At 41.8% G+C, this 16887-nt stretch overlaps 1 protein-coding gene across 1 annotated transcript in view; it reads right to left on the minus strand.

Annotated features, from left to right (window-relative positions):
- The window catches only part of otud7a (OTU deubiquitinase 7A), a 34242-nt gene that overhangs the window by 14125 nt on the left and 3230 nt on the right, over positions 1–16887 (minus strand). Inside the window, exons 2-4 of the mRNA XM_061721820.1 lie at positions 5322–5454; positions 2252–2404; positions 63–248 (exon numbers count right to left, since the gene is read on the minus strand). Coding sequence (XP_061577804.1) covers positions 63–248; positions 2252–2336 — 271 coding nt within the window. The 5' untranslated portion in view covers positions 2337–2404; positions 5322–5454. The remainder of the gene's footprint in view (positions 1–62; positions 249–2251; positions 2405–5321; positions 5455–16887) is intronic.

Here is a 16887-nt window from a genome sequence, read left to right on the forward strand (position 1 = left end):
ACCAATGGATGAGCTGGACGCGGACAATTCTACGGTTGCCAGTGCCGATGCGGCCCTGCTACCTTGCGCATTGTCCTCCTGCTTTTGTGCACATGGCCTGTCGATCTTGCTGACATGGGTGGGCGTGTCGCGCGTCTCCGGCTGCTTGTAGTAGCGGCCCTCGTTGAAGACCTGCGGCAGGTTGGCAGTGTGGACCTGCCTGAGCTCCTCGTAGTCATTCAGAGCAGCACTGAGGTCCCAGTTTTTACCTACGGTGCAAAGACAAAGATCTGGCCCTCATGTTTACGGTAAAACAGAGTTATCTCGCAGTAAATAAGATACCCACAGGAGTTAGTGAACAGTAAAACTGGGATGCAAAAATCTGCTGATGCTGCTGCAAACAAATCAGCTACCCTTTAAATTTAAAGCACCTGGTACTTTGACCAGACTAGATATGAAAATATAATAAAGAAATTAGAATATCTTGCAAATAAATGTTAAGGCAATGATGTAATAATAATAATAATAATAATAATAATAATAATAATAATAATAATAAGCACAAATGGAGCAAAACCCTGGTGTTTGTTCAGCAGAAATCTCTTCAAGCTTTCACGTTCACAAGTCCTTTTATATCTTGGTGGCATTGTTCACAGCTCCACAACAGCTATCAAGACAAAAAAAAAAAACAACAAGCTAATAATGACTCCATTTACAAACACTCCAAGTAACCCGAGCACATTGGTGAGACAGGATCCACTAATGGACTCACTGTGTAAAAGACCTGGAGGAAGTTGCCCTCTGACTTCCAGACATGATGATTGTAGACGGTCTGAACATTAAACGAGCCGCCACTAATCACCGGCTCTCACGACAATCGATGCTAAACCGATTCCACTCAGTGGATTTCAGCAGTCTGAGCTGCACAAGTCCAGGAAAACAGCTCGATGTCCAGCTGCGCAGCCGCTCGGCGCCTGCTGCATTCAGTTTAGATGCTTGTGCGGAAGACATTGCTGAAGTGCCTTCACTAATGCTTAACGTACTTTGCAAAAAGACAACAGACTAATTCATCAACAGTAAGATTATGGAGCCAAATCAAGGCCAAAAGTGAAAAACTGAAATAAAAAGATTTGAAACTGAAAAAAAGATCTGATACTGAAAAAAATAAAATTGAAACTGTAAAAAAGAATTTTCAGGTTCAAATTTTATTTTCAAATTAGCAAAACTTTTGGCCTTGATTTGGCTCCATATAAGATCATCCGTCTTTGAGAATGATTAGAAACCATGCATAACTCATGGTCTAATAATACAATAATCTAATAATTTACAACGTTCAATATAGTAATTCTTTCAATTCAGTCAAATAATTTCACCAACACTCTCATGAAGTGGAACAATAAATGGTCAGGGCCCGGTCAGTGGTGGGTGTGTCCCTTCAATGGCCTCTAGAGGGCAGCACCACATACGGCACTGCCTCTTCACTACACCCTGACAGAGAGGACAGGCTAAAAGAGCTGCTGCTGTTAAAAAAGAAACAACAACAAACACAGCAACCCAGGGACGGGACATTCAGCTTCATGTCTGAGTGCATTGTCTTGTTTGATGTCCGTCCGTGTCACACATTTTCCTCTGTGGCTTTGTGACAACGCTGGTTCAGGAAAAAAAAAAAAAAAAAAAAGAGAGAGGGGGCAAAGGAAAGAAGAAACCGGAGCTGAAAACACTTTCAATTCTTTTTATCAGAAGTATCTCACTTGTGCCACAAACGCCCTCCGAGGACTTCATCCCCTCATGGAAACCTGTGACATCTGCTCTTATTCCAGGAAGCAGACCTGACTCTTCATTAGGACTTCAGCATTTCTCAGGAGTAATTCCACAACACTGAAGCCAACTTTGCAAACCATTTACCAGCTTTCAGTTTGTTGTGTCCACTTTTGCTCTGCTATGTTTCTTTTTTTTTCTTTTTTTGTTTAAGTGGCACTATATCTTAGCTGCACAAGTGCCAGGACTACTTTGCTCCTCAATGAGTTCCAATGAATGGACACAAAGCTCTCCCTGGGGAGTGCACTCATAAACCTGTCACACTCGCCTCTAAATCAGCAAGCTGGCCCTCCGGTGCAGGCCCTTCTTCCTTCCCTCCCACCCTTTGTTTCCCTTATTTTCCCTTCCTCTCATTTCCTGTCCTTTTCCGGTTTTCTTCCTCTTTCCCTGTTCTTGTGAGCGCGGCTTACCGTAAGCAGCTGATCGAGACGGAAACGAGCAAAACGTCTCTTACCTTCCAGCAGGTCTCGTGCCAGACCCGGTTCCGCCCCCGTGGACCGAACAAAGTCTGACAGGACCGCGTCCATGTCCAGAGTCATGCGGTCATGTGTGTGCGCTGCCCAAGGTGCAGCGGTGGCCTTGGTGGACGCCAGCCTCACGCTCTCATCTGCAAGGACGGGAAAGCAGCCAGGATCACAACACAAGCACTTTTGCCGTCAAGTGTCCTGCCACACCTCTAAAAGCTCATCCCCGACTAACCGGTGTCTTATTTCAGCCTCAGATAGTTGTGTTTTAGCCTGTTAGTAATGATGTGTAAGGCCTCTTAGGAGCTGATGGTGCTGTGAGGAGCGCTGGCACCCACTCCACACCCAAACAACACACCCAGTGGGCCTGTTTAGGACACTCAACAACATTTATAATCCATCTGCTGCCGAGCATCCGCCAGAGGTCTTTCCGTATGAAATAAGTATCCAGACTTTTAAGGAGGCATGCCTGGTGATTCAGGATGATGCCGTGTAACACCGTGTCCCTAACGATCAACAAGCATGGCCTTGTTAGGTCATAAATAACGGTTAGATATGCACACGCGTTCACTCCCTCGGCTCATGGAACGAGTGAGTTCAGGCATAGCTCTCATTCCACTGGAGGCTGTGTGGGTGACAAGAGCTGAGCTCAGAGCATCGCCAGTAGAAAAGCAAACTCCCACAGATTCGACTCCGACATCGGGCCTCTGTGCACTGACAGCGGCTCTGAAGGCTCAGCTGCTTCACCACGAGGGTCTTTATACGTCAGGCTGCCAATCAGCGGTTCTATCTGTCTTTCAGTGCATCTTCTGCACAGTCAGGACCAGGTCCAGACATTTTCTTCTCATCGTTCAGTGAGAACGATTCAAGGTTTTATCCACTAGATAGATGGACCACTGCTCAATAGTGAGCTGGAAAGTTACTTCCTCGTCTGCAGGTGTAACTGCGTGTGTATGTGAAGTGTTTAAGTCTTATTTTGACAACTTGGTGAGACACGGCAGGAAGCCCTTTGCTAGTACTTGGCCCTTTTGCTGGTTCTTTATGTCGTTTTGATGTGAGCCCCTGCAACAAGATTCATCATTGCATCCTTTACTAACGATGACAATCTCAAACTTAAAAGTCCACCGAGTCAGCATGATAATTAAAGGCTTATGACATTAAAAAAAGCTACATAGCTAAGTGCTTTTTTTATTGCTGGCTTCAAAGAGGGAAATATCTCAACTTTTGTCTTCGTCGTGTGTATTATTAATGAGTCAAAGCGGCACTTAAGCTGTAGTTTAGCTGACCTATTTACTGCCAAAATGCTTTTTTCCCCCCATTCCTTGCTTCTGCATTATTGTACTCATGCACAGAGATCAGCTGGGACAGTTGCAGCCAAAGTTTGTCACGAACAAAAAAGGGTTGAAGAGGGTCCAATTGTCAAACCCTCCTTCCTATCAGAGTGTCAATACCTTCAGTTTAAAGCTTACATTCTTACATAGAAAAGATAAATAGCTGGTAAATAGCTCAAAATGGCACAAAAGTTTGTCCAAAAGGACTAAATGTTTTGCACAAACACAACCCATGACGTATTTTCTTTCCTGGAGGACTGAAGGGACAGGAAGAATAAGGTGCCCATATAGTGTAAATATTGGTTTGCAGTACAATAAATCTTTGGGTCTGATATCATAGACTGAGACTAAAATGACAGATTATTATAAGCCATGGCCTCATCTTTTCCCTTAAGCGCAGCCGTATTCAGATCGCTTTTCCCGTGGGAGTTAATCATGACTCAATAACGCCACAAAGCTTGTGTTTCTTCCTGATCTAAAACCATGTGGGTCTGAGGAGCGTCATACTGTCCATCTTACCAATAATCACAGTGACATTTAGCAGATCTGTCACACAGATGATGAATCAGCTTTTCCACAAAACAAGCGCATGCAACAAAACGGTGACAATATTTTCAGCGCCAGGAGTGTTGAAGAGGAACATTCTGCACGTCAGCTAAACTGTTATGTTGCCAAACCAATAGTAGTTGCTCGACTACATTAAACGAGCGTCGTCTTATATTTGCAAAAGTGTGTCTTAACCACACAAACCAAGAACCATCTGGCACGCTGACAACTGATCAGAGTAGAGATTGGCAGCTTAGTCCTGTGTTTGACAGCACAAAGGCCTCATACCAACTCTCAAACACGGTGCTGTTTTGGTGTTGGAGCTGCAGGACCGGGATATCTTGCAGATGCAGAGTCAACCCCGTATAGCAACATTACCTAAAGTCAAATCCGAGACCATCTGTCCAACAGCTAAAATTTAGCCCAAAATAGGTCATGCAAAGGGAATCACCCAAAGTGCATCTTTAAATATACATCAGGAAGACAGAAAAAAAGAGTCAAGGTGTTGCACCGGCCCAGTCAACATCCAGACCTTCAAAACTAAAACAGCAGCGACACTGAAGACTGATGGCAATCTCACAGAAAAATACTTTATTGCTGCTGATGGTAATTAGGTACTTACATTAATCACACACTGATTCTGCATGTCAACTGAACCTTAGAATATAATAATGCCTTATATAATATGCAGTGTTGTTGTTAATTTGAGGCTGCATGTACGTCATCTTTAAACCGACAAAGAACCACTTGTCCTTGTTTGTTAAAACACTAACAGATGGGTTCTTCCAAGGTTTTATTTTTGTGAACTTAGTTCACATGTAATTTTCTGTTGAACCTATATCAGCTCAACACAGACTTTCACATGAACCTTGTAATGTCGCTGCTCAGTGATACAGTTCAGTCGTCTGACCAATCTAACATCATCACCTAAATAATACCGACTCCGTCTTTCTCCCCCAGGTGCAATTTTTGTTTCCTCTCATAATATGCACTTAGCCTGATATTTCACTTCTGAATTACTCAGTTTTGTGCTGTTTATTCAGACCTTTTAATCTTTCGATGGTACTTTATGATGATAAGAACCTAAAATTTGACGACTTTAACCCAACTGACGCTTGTCTACGCAAGAAGCAGCATAAAACTGTGTACTGTGGTGAACGTGATCCAGTGTCATCAGACGTACGTTCGCTAGCAGATGTAGAGAAGCCATCTGATGACCACGGGACCGGCGGGACCGACGGGACCAGACGCAGCTCTAGTCCATGGCTTCAGCAGCAGCGCAGGAGGAGAGGAAGACTCTGGGGAATCAGAGGGCCCTGAAACACACACATACATTACAAACGTTATCAAACTAAACGTTCAAAGCTGATGCATATCCGTTCCAACTCAAGTTGACGTCAAACACCCAAAGTAAAAAAGGTGATCCATTACTAATAATAATGTCAAGGAAGAATATGTAATTGTTGTTCAGAATTTCACAGCTGATTGTTTCTTTATTTTTCCAGTGATTTTAATGTATTTTTCGCTAAACCACCCAATATCGTACCAGAGTGGTACATCTCTGAGGACGTCGTAGCAAATTGTAAATCAGCAAATCAGCTACTAGGCCTGTGTTGAAAAAAATCGATTTTCCGATTCTAAATCGATTCTCATATTAATTCCTAAAAATCGATTCTTATGTCTAAAGATCGATTTTTTTTTTTCATCATCATTTTCGCCAGGTGAACTTTAATCCCAGTAGTCGGACACACAGTTTGTCATGACACTTCTGAAAAATGCCAGGTGCTTTTGGCAATATGTGTGCGTGGTGACAGAATAAATTAGATAAGATGATTTGTTTACTGCATGAACTGTTGCAATTTCTTTCTTTTTTGCACTTTAAATGGATATTGAAAGGCCTGTTTGAGTTATTTATTTCTTAGTTATTTCACAATAATTATTGTGAAATTATTATTTCTCTAGTTATTTTACAGTCATATAATTCAGGCAACAGCTCAAAAAAACATTTTAAATAACACTAAGCCAAATCAATATCGAATCGGATTGAATCATGATAATCGATTCTGAATATTAAGAATCGGAATCGAATCGATTCTTGACATTTGAATCGATACCCAGCCCTATCAGCTACCAATTTAAGAAAAACAAACTGTGAATAAGTACTGTATTTTCAGGTAAAAGTGGCTAAAATTTGTGTATGGTTTAGGGTTTAGGTAATGAGCTCTTCCCCTGAATCTCCACTTATTTCAACTTTCTTACAAACAAATCTTTCTCTTTTTTATCACTAGATCACCACACGCACAGCTGGCACCAAAATTAACCCAATTAATTTATGTTTTTACCAATTTTAAAGACCTTTGGTGTGCCCTCGTCATTACCATGGCAGGAAATGCTCTGCAGGGCACATTTCTCTCTGGTGGAAATAGCATAAAGGGAAGGGGGTCGTTGTTGGGCTGCTGCATGATGGGATGTTCCTAAACGGCAGGCGGCGGTGGTGAGACTTTGTCGTGTGAGCAGACACAAACACGTGACCAGTGAAAAAGAAGTACCTGAACTAAAAGCCACAAAGAAAATGCAGCAGTCGACACTCTTTGTCACAATCATCATGGCCACGTTCAAGTTACTCCACGCGTGCGCTCACTGCAGCATGCTGGGTATTTAGCAGAGGTTTATGTAGTAGGTGCAGCTTGATCCAGGCGTCTGACCCGCTGATATAAAGACCTCCAAAGTGGTCACAGCTTCCTAGCGTTCGTATTTTACAACCTGTTCAAATGAAACCGTATTTCACACTGCAGCCTTCTTCGTACCGCTCAGTGGCATTAGGTGGCACCAGCACGTGAGGACGTGCCTCACAGGTTACCAAAACTTTCAACTTTACTGCTGTTGAATCAACAAAGTCTCCTTATACAAATGCATGCTTTGAATTGCCAATGCAAGTGAGGAAACTACTTAAAATGCCATAGAAATAATACTGAAACTAAAAAGGAGATTTTTGACTCGCAAAAATACAAGTTTACACTTTTGATTTGAAACCTGGAAGTAGATAGCTTCTGCATGAAACCAGTTGCTCCTGCAAGCCACAACACAGTACAGTATCTGAGCCAGAGACACACAACTACTGTACCAGCTTTATCTCAGATTTTGTGGTCTAACTGTATTGTAACAGCCACCGTCTCTCTGTTGCTTAAATGTTTGGGTGCCGTTGTAACCTCACAGTTCCACTGCTGCACACACAAGCATCAGTAACGGAGGAGAGTCAAGCATTTGTCATGTAACTGTGTTTTCAAAACACTCGGACACAAACGTTCACCCGGTCCACCGGGCCACGAGCCTTCTGCCAGCAGAACCTTCACAGATACAGTGATTAGCTTTTGAACCATCCGGCACCTTTTATAAAATCAACAGACACAACAAAAATCCCATCGAATACACTCTGAAATACAAGAGTATTAAATTGTTATGTGACATAAGGTCAGCGGCCATCAGATGCAGATATAACATCTGTTAATTATATGTAGAATTGTGCAATTTACAATCAAACCAAGCGCAGAGATGCGGCAATCCCATCGAGGCTCATTGTTCCTTTAAAATAATGCACTTTACCACACAGCTCCAACCCCCCACCTTTCAGCATGCTTCAATTAAAAGATCTTTGCAGCTGTCTAAATGTAATTACCTTTTGTCATGAAAGGAAAAAAAACAACCTGTCAATATAAAAAAAAAAAACTAAAGCAAACAGAAAACCACCCACTACTTCCTCCTTATCTGTAACACTACGTGAAATGTCACGACTTTAAATCACCAGTGATCCAGCCTGTTGATTGAAAAGGATGAATGAACATAACAGTTAATGCATCCAAGGGAACTTTACAAATCAAGCCCAGCTTCACAGCACAACACGAACTCAGGAGACAAGACGACACAATCTTTAAAAGAAGGTAATTTGTCATACAGCACTGTTCCATTAAAAAACATTAAAAAAAGAAAATGAGGCTGGAGGCCATTTTTTCCGTGATCCATGATCTGTATTTATGCATGTAGCCATTTTACAGTAACTGGATGAGATATAGTTGAGATAATTGTCTCCACAGTGAGCGGTGATCGCCCACACGTAAGGCTGATACACAGTAAGTGGGAGGTGAACACACAGTCCAACCACTGAGACGCTCTGTGCTGCAGCTCCCTCATAACTGAAAAACCCCATGTTGCAGATCCTGTTAGCTCACCAAGGTCAGCTGCGGTTAACAGGACACGTTTGTAACCACGCTCTCAAATAAGAAATGGAAAAATCCCTTTTATTTTACATTAATTTCTTTTTTAAGTTGCTTGTTTGTTTGATACAAATACAAGTGTGTCTGGTATCAGGTATACAGACACCAAGGTACAGTGCCATCATTTAAAATATAATAATAATAATAATAATAATAATAATAATAATAATATTTCTGATGTATCAGAGGGAATAAAAAAACATTTAGATAAAAAAAACAGTAGAATAACAGATCGATAACTGATATCTGTACATATGCCCAAGGGACCTGTGTGGTCTTGGACACCTCTATTCGTAAAAGACATGGGAAAAAGGGAGACAAAGCAACAAAATGGCCTCAAAGAAATGCCTAAACAACACAAACTGATGCATAAATAAGCAGAATAGAAAATCCTGCTGTTGTTTCATAAATCTCTGAACGGTCCATGTTGGAACAACCAGAACCCTGAGGTCGTCAGGGTCACGCCCACTTTCTGCACCCAGAGTTAGGAACATGGTGAGGCAGCGTTCAGCTTTTATGTGTGGAACAAACTCCCAGAATGCACCAGGGCTGCTGAAACTCTGCTTAAAGTCAATGTTGAAAACCTTTTTATTTACTGCTGCATTTCAGTAATCTCCCATAATGCACTGCAACCTTTATGTCTTGCATCTTATTTGTTTTATTCTGCTTTTAAACTCTTACTTTTGAATGCATTTATACAAATATTTGTATGTAGAAGACTTTGAATTGTCTTGTACATGAAATGTGTTCTACAAATAAACGTGCCTTGCCTAAATAAAACAGTAATAATACATTTCTCTGTGGGTTATTTCTACCATGTGGGTAGTACAAATATCTTCCTTTGCTATTCTGTATTCAGATGGAAAAACTCCCACAACGTGCTTGCCAATGACATAATGATGCATTTACTGGAAGAAAAAAATTAATAAAAACATGAACTGAAGGATGACATACAATTAGCAATGGATAAACAAATGCAACATGTCACAGATGTTTAAGAAAGATCGTGTACTGTACGACTGAACACGGTTGGAATCCTCTCAAGCCTGCGCTGCTGCAGCACCATCTTGACTTGACAAAGTGTATATTAGTTTAGTCTGATGATGGCGGGTGAAACCTTTTTCATAAGAAATGGAGGTCACATAGTGTCAAGCTGATGGTGAATTAGCTTGTGGCAGAACAGCTGGTGTCAACCAAAAAAAAAAAGAAAAAAAGATGAGCAGAGGGGAGTGGCGATTTTAAACATGCAAAAACATCTGAGGGGATTTTTCTTGTTTATTCGAATACACACTTGATTAGAAAGTTTGATGCTTGACGTATCATGGGCTTTTCTTGCATAACGTAATTTACGAGATAGTTGCTATACATCTTCATATTATGTACATATATGAAACATCTACAGCACATATTGCAATTGAATAATAGCAAATAAAAAAAAGCAGACAATCTCAAATTACAATTCAGTGATGGAAACTAGCCCAGTCCACTTCTTCCAAGTATAACAGGAAACACTAGTCTGACCTGTCAGCAAGACGCTGAAGCCAGAAGTTCCAGTTGCAAAATACTGGTAGGAGAACGGTCCTGCAAAAGGATGGAGAAGATACGGGCTTCTCGGTTAAACACAATACAAAGTCTTAAACCTGAGAGAGTCTGATCCCTCCTCTGCTGGAGAGGAGATTCTGAATTTTTCAGCACAAGCAGAGAATAAAATCTTCTATTCTGGCTCCGTGCAGCAGCTTCGCCAGGCCAGTTGAGGCTCCAGCGCCAGAGTACAGGCTGAGCGGCAGCTCGCAGCGCTGAGCACCGACAAGCTGAAACTGCTGTGTTCACTTTTAGATGAACACCCCATGATCCACTCACCGAAGCAGCGTGAGAACACAACTATGTATGTGTGTGTGTGTGTGTGTGTGTGTGTGTGTGTGTGTGTGTGTGTGTGTGTGTGTGTGTGTGTGTGTGTGTGTGTGTAGTCTCTCTCAGCCTTCAGTATGTTAACCGGCCTCAAAGCCAACAAATGTTACAACAAAATGCTGCCAAAATGTAGAGGACTGAAATAAAATGGTTTTCATTCCCACCTTATCTACATGCCTGAGCACAGCCACATGTCGTTCCACTCTCTCAGTTTCAAACACAAGTGGAAACAAAACCACCAAATAAAAACACAGTTGAGAGCAAAAGTTCATATCCCTAATCCTGTGTTTGCGTGTCTGTAGAAAAACATAGGAACAAAGTAGGTCTTAACACTTAGAAAGCAGCAACGTGAGGCGGTTTTCACATTGCCATTATTTATTCACCAAAAATAAAACTAAAAGGGGGAGAAAAAATGAATGTGGGCAATACTAAGTACCCACTTACTGCTGGAAAAGGATCTATGATGTGTGTTAACACAATGCCAAAAGAGAAAGACGTAACTAATGGCTTTAGGGAAGCAGCTGTTGCCACGCATACATCTGGAAAGTGGGGATGAAGGAGTTGGTGTAAAATAGCCAGTTGTAATAATTCTGACAGATAATGCCATATTGTGTTTGAAAATCAAGTTCCAGATCATTATCCATTATATAATATTAGGGGTGGGTTTTGCCAAGGACCTCACGATACGATACACATCACAATACTTGAGTCACGATATGATATTTCAATATCCAAATTTTGCAATTTACATACTTCCCTGAAAACTGTTAAAGGCATTATGCACCTTAAAATCCAAGTTGCACGTACATCAGATTATAGTGATAATTCATGGGACAACCTGAGTCAAAACAATGTGATTCAAATTATCCAGAACTACATCTCAGACCCTACAGGTCTCACTGTGGGTATTAAATACTAAAGTACATGACAAGAACTAGAGAAAGCACGACTGTTCAACCTGAACAAACCACAAGACTTCGGAAACAATGTCCTATGTTCGGATGACAGAAAGTGGAATTATTTTGCCTTAATCTCTGGCACAACGTTTGGCACCAACCAAGTAAAGCATGTCAGCAGAAACAATTCATGTCCACTGTCAAACACAGCGGTGGAGGGGTTGGAGGGATTTGGGGTTGTTTTGCAGGCGCAGGACTTGGGCCTCTTGTGGTCACGTAGTCACGCATGAACTCTTCTGCACAACAGAGTACTCTAGAGGCAGAGGTAAGGCCATCAGTTCAACAGCGAAAGCTTGGGATAAACTGGGTCATGCCACAGGACGATAGCAAAAAAAATTAAAGAATCGACATTCTGAAATGGCCTACACAAATGGAGAAAGCCGTCTGTGAGCAAATGACTAAAAACCTTAATGAAATGACACAAAGTTGTGAAGAAGAATTGGTCAAAGTTCCTCCACAACAATGTGAGATACTGGCAAAAGTCACTGAATCATGGCGGTACTCAGTATTGCCCATGTTTTTCTTCCACGGTCTCTTTTTCACCTTGGCTTCTTTTTTAAAAAAACATTGGCTTGCTGAAAATAGTTATACTTTGTTATTCATCTAATGTTCTGTACTGTACGTGTAAAACCCACAACCATAATAGGATTATTATTTTGTTCCTGTATTTAATAAAAATCATGTGTCTCAAAGAAAATGCACATCTATAAATGAAAAAATACAACCGTTTCCTGTTTTTTGTTCCCCTCTAATGTTTTAGTTTGCTGAAATGCCAAAAGCGGGCAGTTTAGAGACCGTTGCCACGACTACAAACACATGACTCCTATATAAAAACACGGCAAAAAAAATATTCAGCTCGGGATAATTGACGTTGGAGAAGTAAATGAACACAGTTCCAAGAAACCCAATCACTTCCACCTTGCATCAATATTTAATAATCAACACAATCTATCAGCGTGTTTCAGTACATGGCCTGCTCTTCAGGTACAGGACATTCATGGACTGGCCTGTAATGTCTCACCAAACAACGAGCCAAACAATTTTCCTCTTTATAGTCCTCGCTTGAGAGGACAAGCTTCAATCGATGCTTTGTTCTGCAGCTTCATATCAGTCGGGCGGCCTCCGTCTCTGCTCCCACGTCTCTGTCTGTCTCCGTCGCTACCCCTCTGTCTGCGTCTCTGCGTCTCCATCTCTGCCCCCTATGTCTTAGTCCCTGCATTTGCCCCTACACGTCTCAGTCCCTGCCTCTGCCCCTGTCTACGTCTCCATCTCTGCCGCCTATGTCTCCATCCCTGCCTCTGCCCCTACGTCTCCCTACGTCTCCGTCCCGAGCAAAAGCCGACCGTGTTGAGTCCTCATTATTGAAAAGTACATGTGTTACATTTGTTGCTTTCTAAAATCTTTAATTACTTCTTTAAAAAAAAAAAAGGGTCCTACATACTACCCACGAAATATATGACGACAAAAAAAAGCTGCTGGAAGCAATAATGTCACTCTGCATGTGAATGCTGCACCGAACACTGCCGGCGCAGCATTTCCTCGGACCGGAGAGTTGTTATCAATTTGCACTAAAATGTGTCCTTACAATATTCCAGTTACATTTATATCTGTGGTGCTGTGGACGGTCTGAGCAGTACCTGGCCGGTGGAGGGAGCACCTCAATGACTGCGTTTACATGCAGTCAAAATTCGGGTTATTGCTAATATTCCGGTTACTGAAACATTCAGAATATTCCATTTACATGCGTGAGCAAACAGGGTTATCCCTGTATACATGGTAATTAATCATTTGGGATATCTCCATCAAACCAGCGACGCACGGAGAACTTGATGATGCAATTAGCTTAATTTCCGCTTCTTCTTCCTTTTTCCAAATTCAAAACAAATGCTGCTTCGTGCAACTTTTCACTCACCTTCTTGTAAATCTCGCTATCCCCGTACTTTCTACCGTCTACAAATACTAAAATGTTCATATCCTTCATTACATTTATGAAGTGATTAGTCTCCTCCTGGTCTTGCGTTTCTCCATGTTTATAAGAACTTCCTGGACTCAAAAGACCAGGATTCCTTGTGAACAGAGCATGCGCAGAAAACAAATTCATGTTCCGTTTGATGGGGATATTCCGTTTGGCGTTTACATGACCGAATATTCGGATTTTAAAAGGAGTAACCCAGGGGTCATATTCGGGTTTTTAAAAACCAGAATATGAGCAAATTCGGGTTATTCAACATGGCCGTGCAAATTCGGGTTATTGCAAATATATGGGTTTTAAAAAGGTTATTGATGCATGGAAACGCAGTCAATGTTGTTTTCAAGTTCCAGCGTTTCACATTCGGGTGTCTCGAGAAAGCACTTATCAGACATCCAATTTATCCAATTATTGCAACAAATATACGTTTTGCAAAGCAGCAGATTACTTTTTCTTTAAGAGCTTGAAGTATAGTCATGCTGTTTCTAGTTGTGAAAGCACCTCAGCTTCGTCTGCAGCACACAGCCCAAAGAGCTTGATGCTGAGGGGCACGAAACAAGTTCATAACCCCTGAAAATGTCAGCTCCCTCAAGCGTCCCTCCACAGCGGCCGGTGCCTCACTCCCGACTGGTCAGACTCCCACGCAGTACAACGAGGAGACAGCTGCGACTGAGAGAGACGGCCTCCCCGAAGAACAGCATTCTTTACTTTTGCTCGATTTTAAGAAGATGCCAACGGTATGCTGTGTTAGCATGTTTGTATATTTAGCAGGTTGTGCTAGCCGTATCGAAGGCTAATTGATGGATTTCATGAAACCACTGAGATTGTAGAAAATGTCAAGAGGAGACAAGAAGAAACTGCTTGCTTTTAAAATAGCGCTCTTCGGATCCCTTGTGAGGGAGATGGTCCTTCATGTTAAAAACACAAACCTTGCACATTTCTTAAAGTGGCTCAAAGACTCGGCTGGAAATATGATTTTAGACTGACAAGGCTGCCATCACCAAGTTCACGCATCCGGCTACTCTCAGAGGAAGAATATAGCTGTTAATATTGACATCTCCTATGTATCCACATTTTAAGTTTGAGAAACACACACAGCTACAGCCATAGGACTAAGCTACCATTTCATGAAGTACTTCCTGATCTTGTCAGCTCAATTATTTATCGAGAAGCGGTGAACAATGTTGTGTTGGGCAGATCACAGCCGGGTCAGTCTCTGCCAGTCCATGAGTTCATTACAGTTGATGCTGCAATGCAGAGCCCTGAAGCTGTTCTGCTGGAGTTTTAGTCTTTCATTTTTACGATACTGCTTAGCCACTTAGGTGGGCCGCTTACCTGTCCAGGGTGTACCCCACCTCCCACTTGGCGACAGCTGGGAGAAGTTCGGGAAAGCACAAAACTATAAATCAGACCCGATCAATATTTCAGTCATCACAGGATGAAACCAATGCCGTTATTGTCGGCAGTGTCTGCGAGCACTTCCAATACTGATATCGTGATTGGTACAACGGCAGTTTTAAGGGGGATACAAACGGCTGTTTACGGTCTGTAATTAATAAAAGTAGCAGTCACAAATATTAAGCATGGAGCTAAAAAAGGATTACGGTATAGTACATTTTCCCAAGGTTTATTTTGATTTGCCAAAAAAAAGATATGTCATGTTACTTAATTCAATAATCATTTCTTTTAAAAATAGCACATTTTATCTGACACTTTGCTTGCTGGAAAAGTATTTTATAGGTGAGTATCTGCACTGCCATCCAATGTTTATGTCAAATCTAAGACATGTCTTCTTTAGGGACAATTTTAAATTTCTTGGAGGGTGAAAGTGAGTTGGCAAGAAATGAGCAGCCATTTCTATTTCTCATCAATACTGCGACACTTAAAGAAATATTGAGGATAAAATACTGTAGCTAATTTAACTGAGGCTCATCTTTGCCCCTGTCCTACAAAACCCCTAAAATAACCAGCCCATCACATTTTCTGCTGGATGGGAAGGGAAGACGGTCTCAAGAAGAGAGGAAAGCATTAGGACCACAGTACATTTCAGAGTCGGCATCTCGCACCACCGCCACCGTACAGTGCATCACCACTACTGGATTGAATGTGTGGGTTGCCGTGTGCAGTAGTGGGTGGACGGAGCAAGATCACATAACATAATTCTTGATTTAGCACCTGAGGTGAAAAAAAATAAAAGAAACATTGGAAACTTTTGAAGCTAAAGGAGGAACATCCACGGTGTGACTTCTCGTGCATAGAATTATTGTATAAGCTTTGTGCTTGTTATTGTTTCCCCTCACAGTTGAGGATACACTAATTGGCTACTTGGGGGGGGGGGGCTTGGTTGGTTGGTGGTTTACACTGTTGCCTCACACCGATTAAAGCTCCTGGTTTCACACCGGGATGAGGTTTTCCCCCGCCTCTCTGTCCTCCCACAATCCAAGGACAAACGTCTTGCATCAGTTTGTGACAATAAACCGTTAACTGCACGCGGTTTCGACCCCCACTCAGACGGAATGGCAGCTCAGGATACACAGGTACACAAGACTCATCCCAGAGGTCGACCAATCCTCGGGTTCACTAATCAATAAGGTGTCCCTGTTGGAGTGCGTGAAATCTGCTACTGATGGTGAGGTAGTCTGCTGTGCAACTCGCCAAAAAGGCCCAACAGGAATTCCACTGAGGAGCATATAAAGCAAACCCAGAACCAAATCGGTGTTCAGACCAACAAAGGCTGGCAACCGTACCTCCATTTAGCTGCAGACACGAAGCAATCCCTGTTACATATCCTTTATATTTACAAGTACTAGAATCATTTAAAATGTCGATGTGTCCAATCGGGTCACACCAGCAGGTCAAGAACAACATACCTTCACAGATTAGAAAGAAAAAACGATTCACTTTTGAAATCTTAAGAATCTGAAGTATGTAGGACTTGAACAAAAATTATTCTGATCAGCTTTCTTTCATGAAAGACAAATAATCTGAGATGCTCAAGAGACAACGATCATATACACTCCCGAAAACCAGAGATTTTCCGGATGAATTTAATCCACATTTGTGAATTGGTTTGTGATTCTCACAGTTAAATGTGACCTCTCTGATGTATGTGGAAGGCGTAATGGTATATCTTTTATCATGAGTTCGGATACTGTTTTTAAACTCATATTTAGTCACTGTGTGGACAGATGCCATACATTTATCAGTTTCACGGCCTTAGCATAGAACATTCCTGGTTTTCAGCAGCAAAATCCTAGAAAAGAAAACGTTGGTGATGGTTTGTGGAGCTGTCTGGTATAGTGGCATGTTTACTCCTTTCCTGCGGCGTGTCTCTCCCTCATCACATCCAGAATAATTCCATACAAAACAATCTTCCTCTCTTTGGGACTGATGTTTCATCTCTGAGTTCAGGTTGAACAGCAGCCACTTCTCTGAGGATTACAACTGAACTCCTCCACATCCACCTTCAGATATCAGGACTGTGGCCTTTTGCAGTCATGACGAGTACATAAAGGTGACGGGAATGGTCACAAAGGGAATACATTGTCAAACTAGTCAAGTTTTAAGCCTGCTGCAGACAATGTTTATAATTGCAGCCTTTGCCATTTACTAATTAGATTACATCAAATTACCATTTTGATTTGA

Source organism: Cololabis saira, chromosome 5, assembly GCF_033807715.1.
Source record: "Cololabis saira isolate AMF1-May2022 chromosome 5, fColSai1.1, whole genome shotgun sequence".
NCBI lineage: Eukaryota > Metazoa > Chordata > Actinopteri > Beloniformes > Belonidae > Cololabis > Cololabis saira.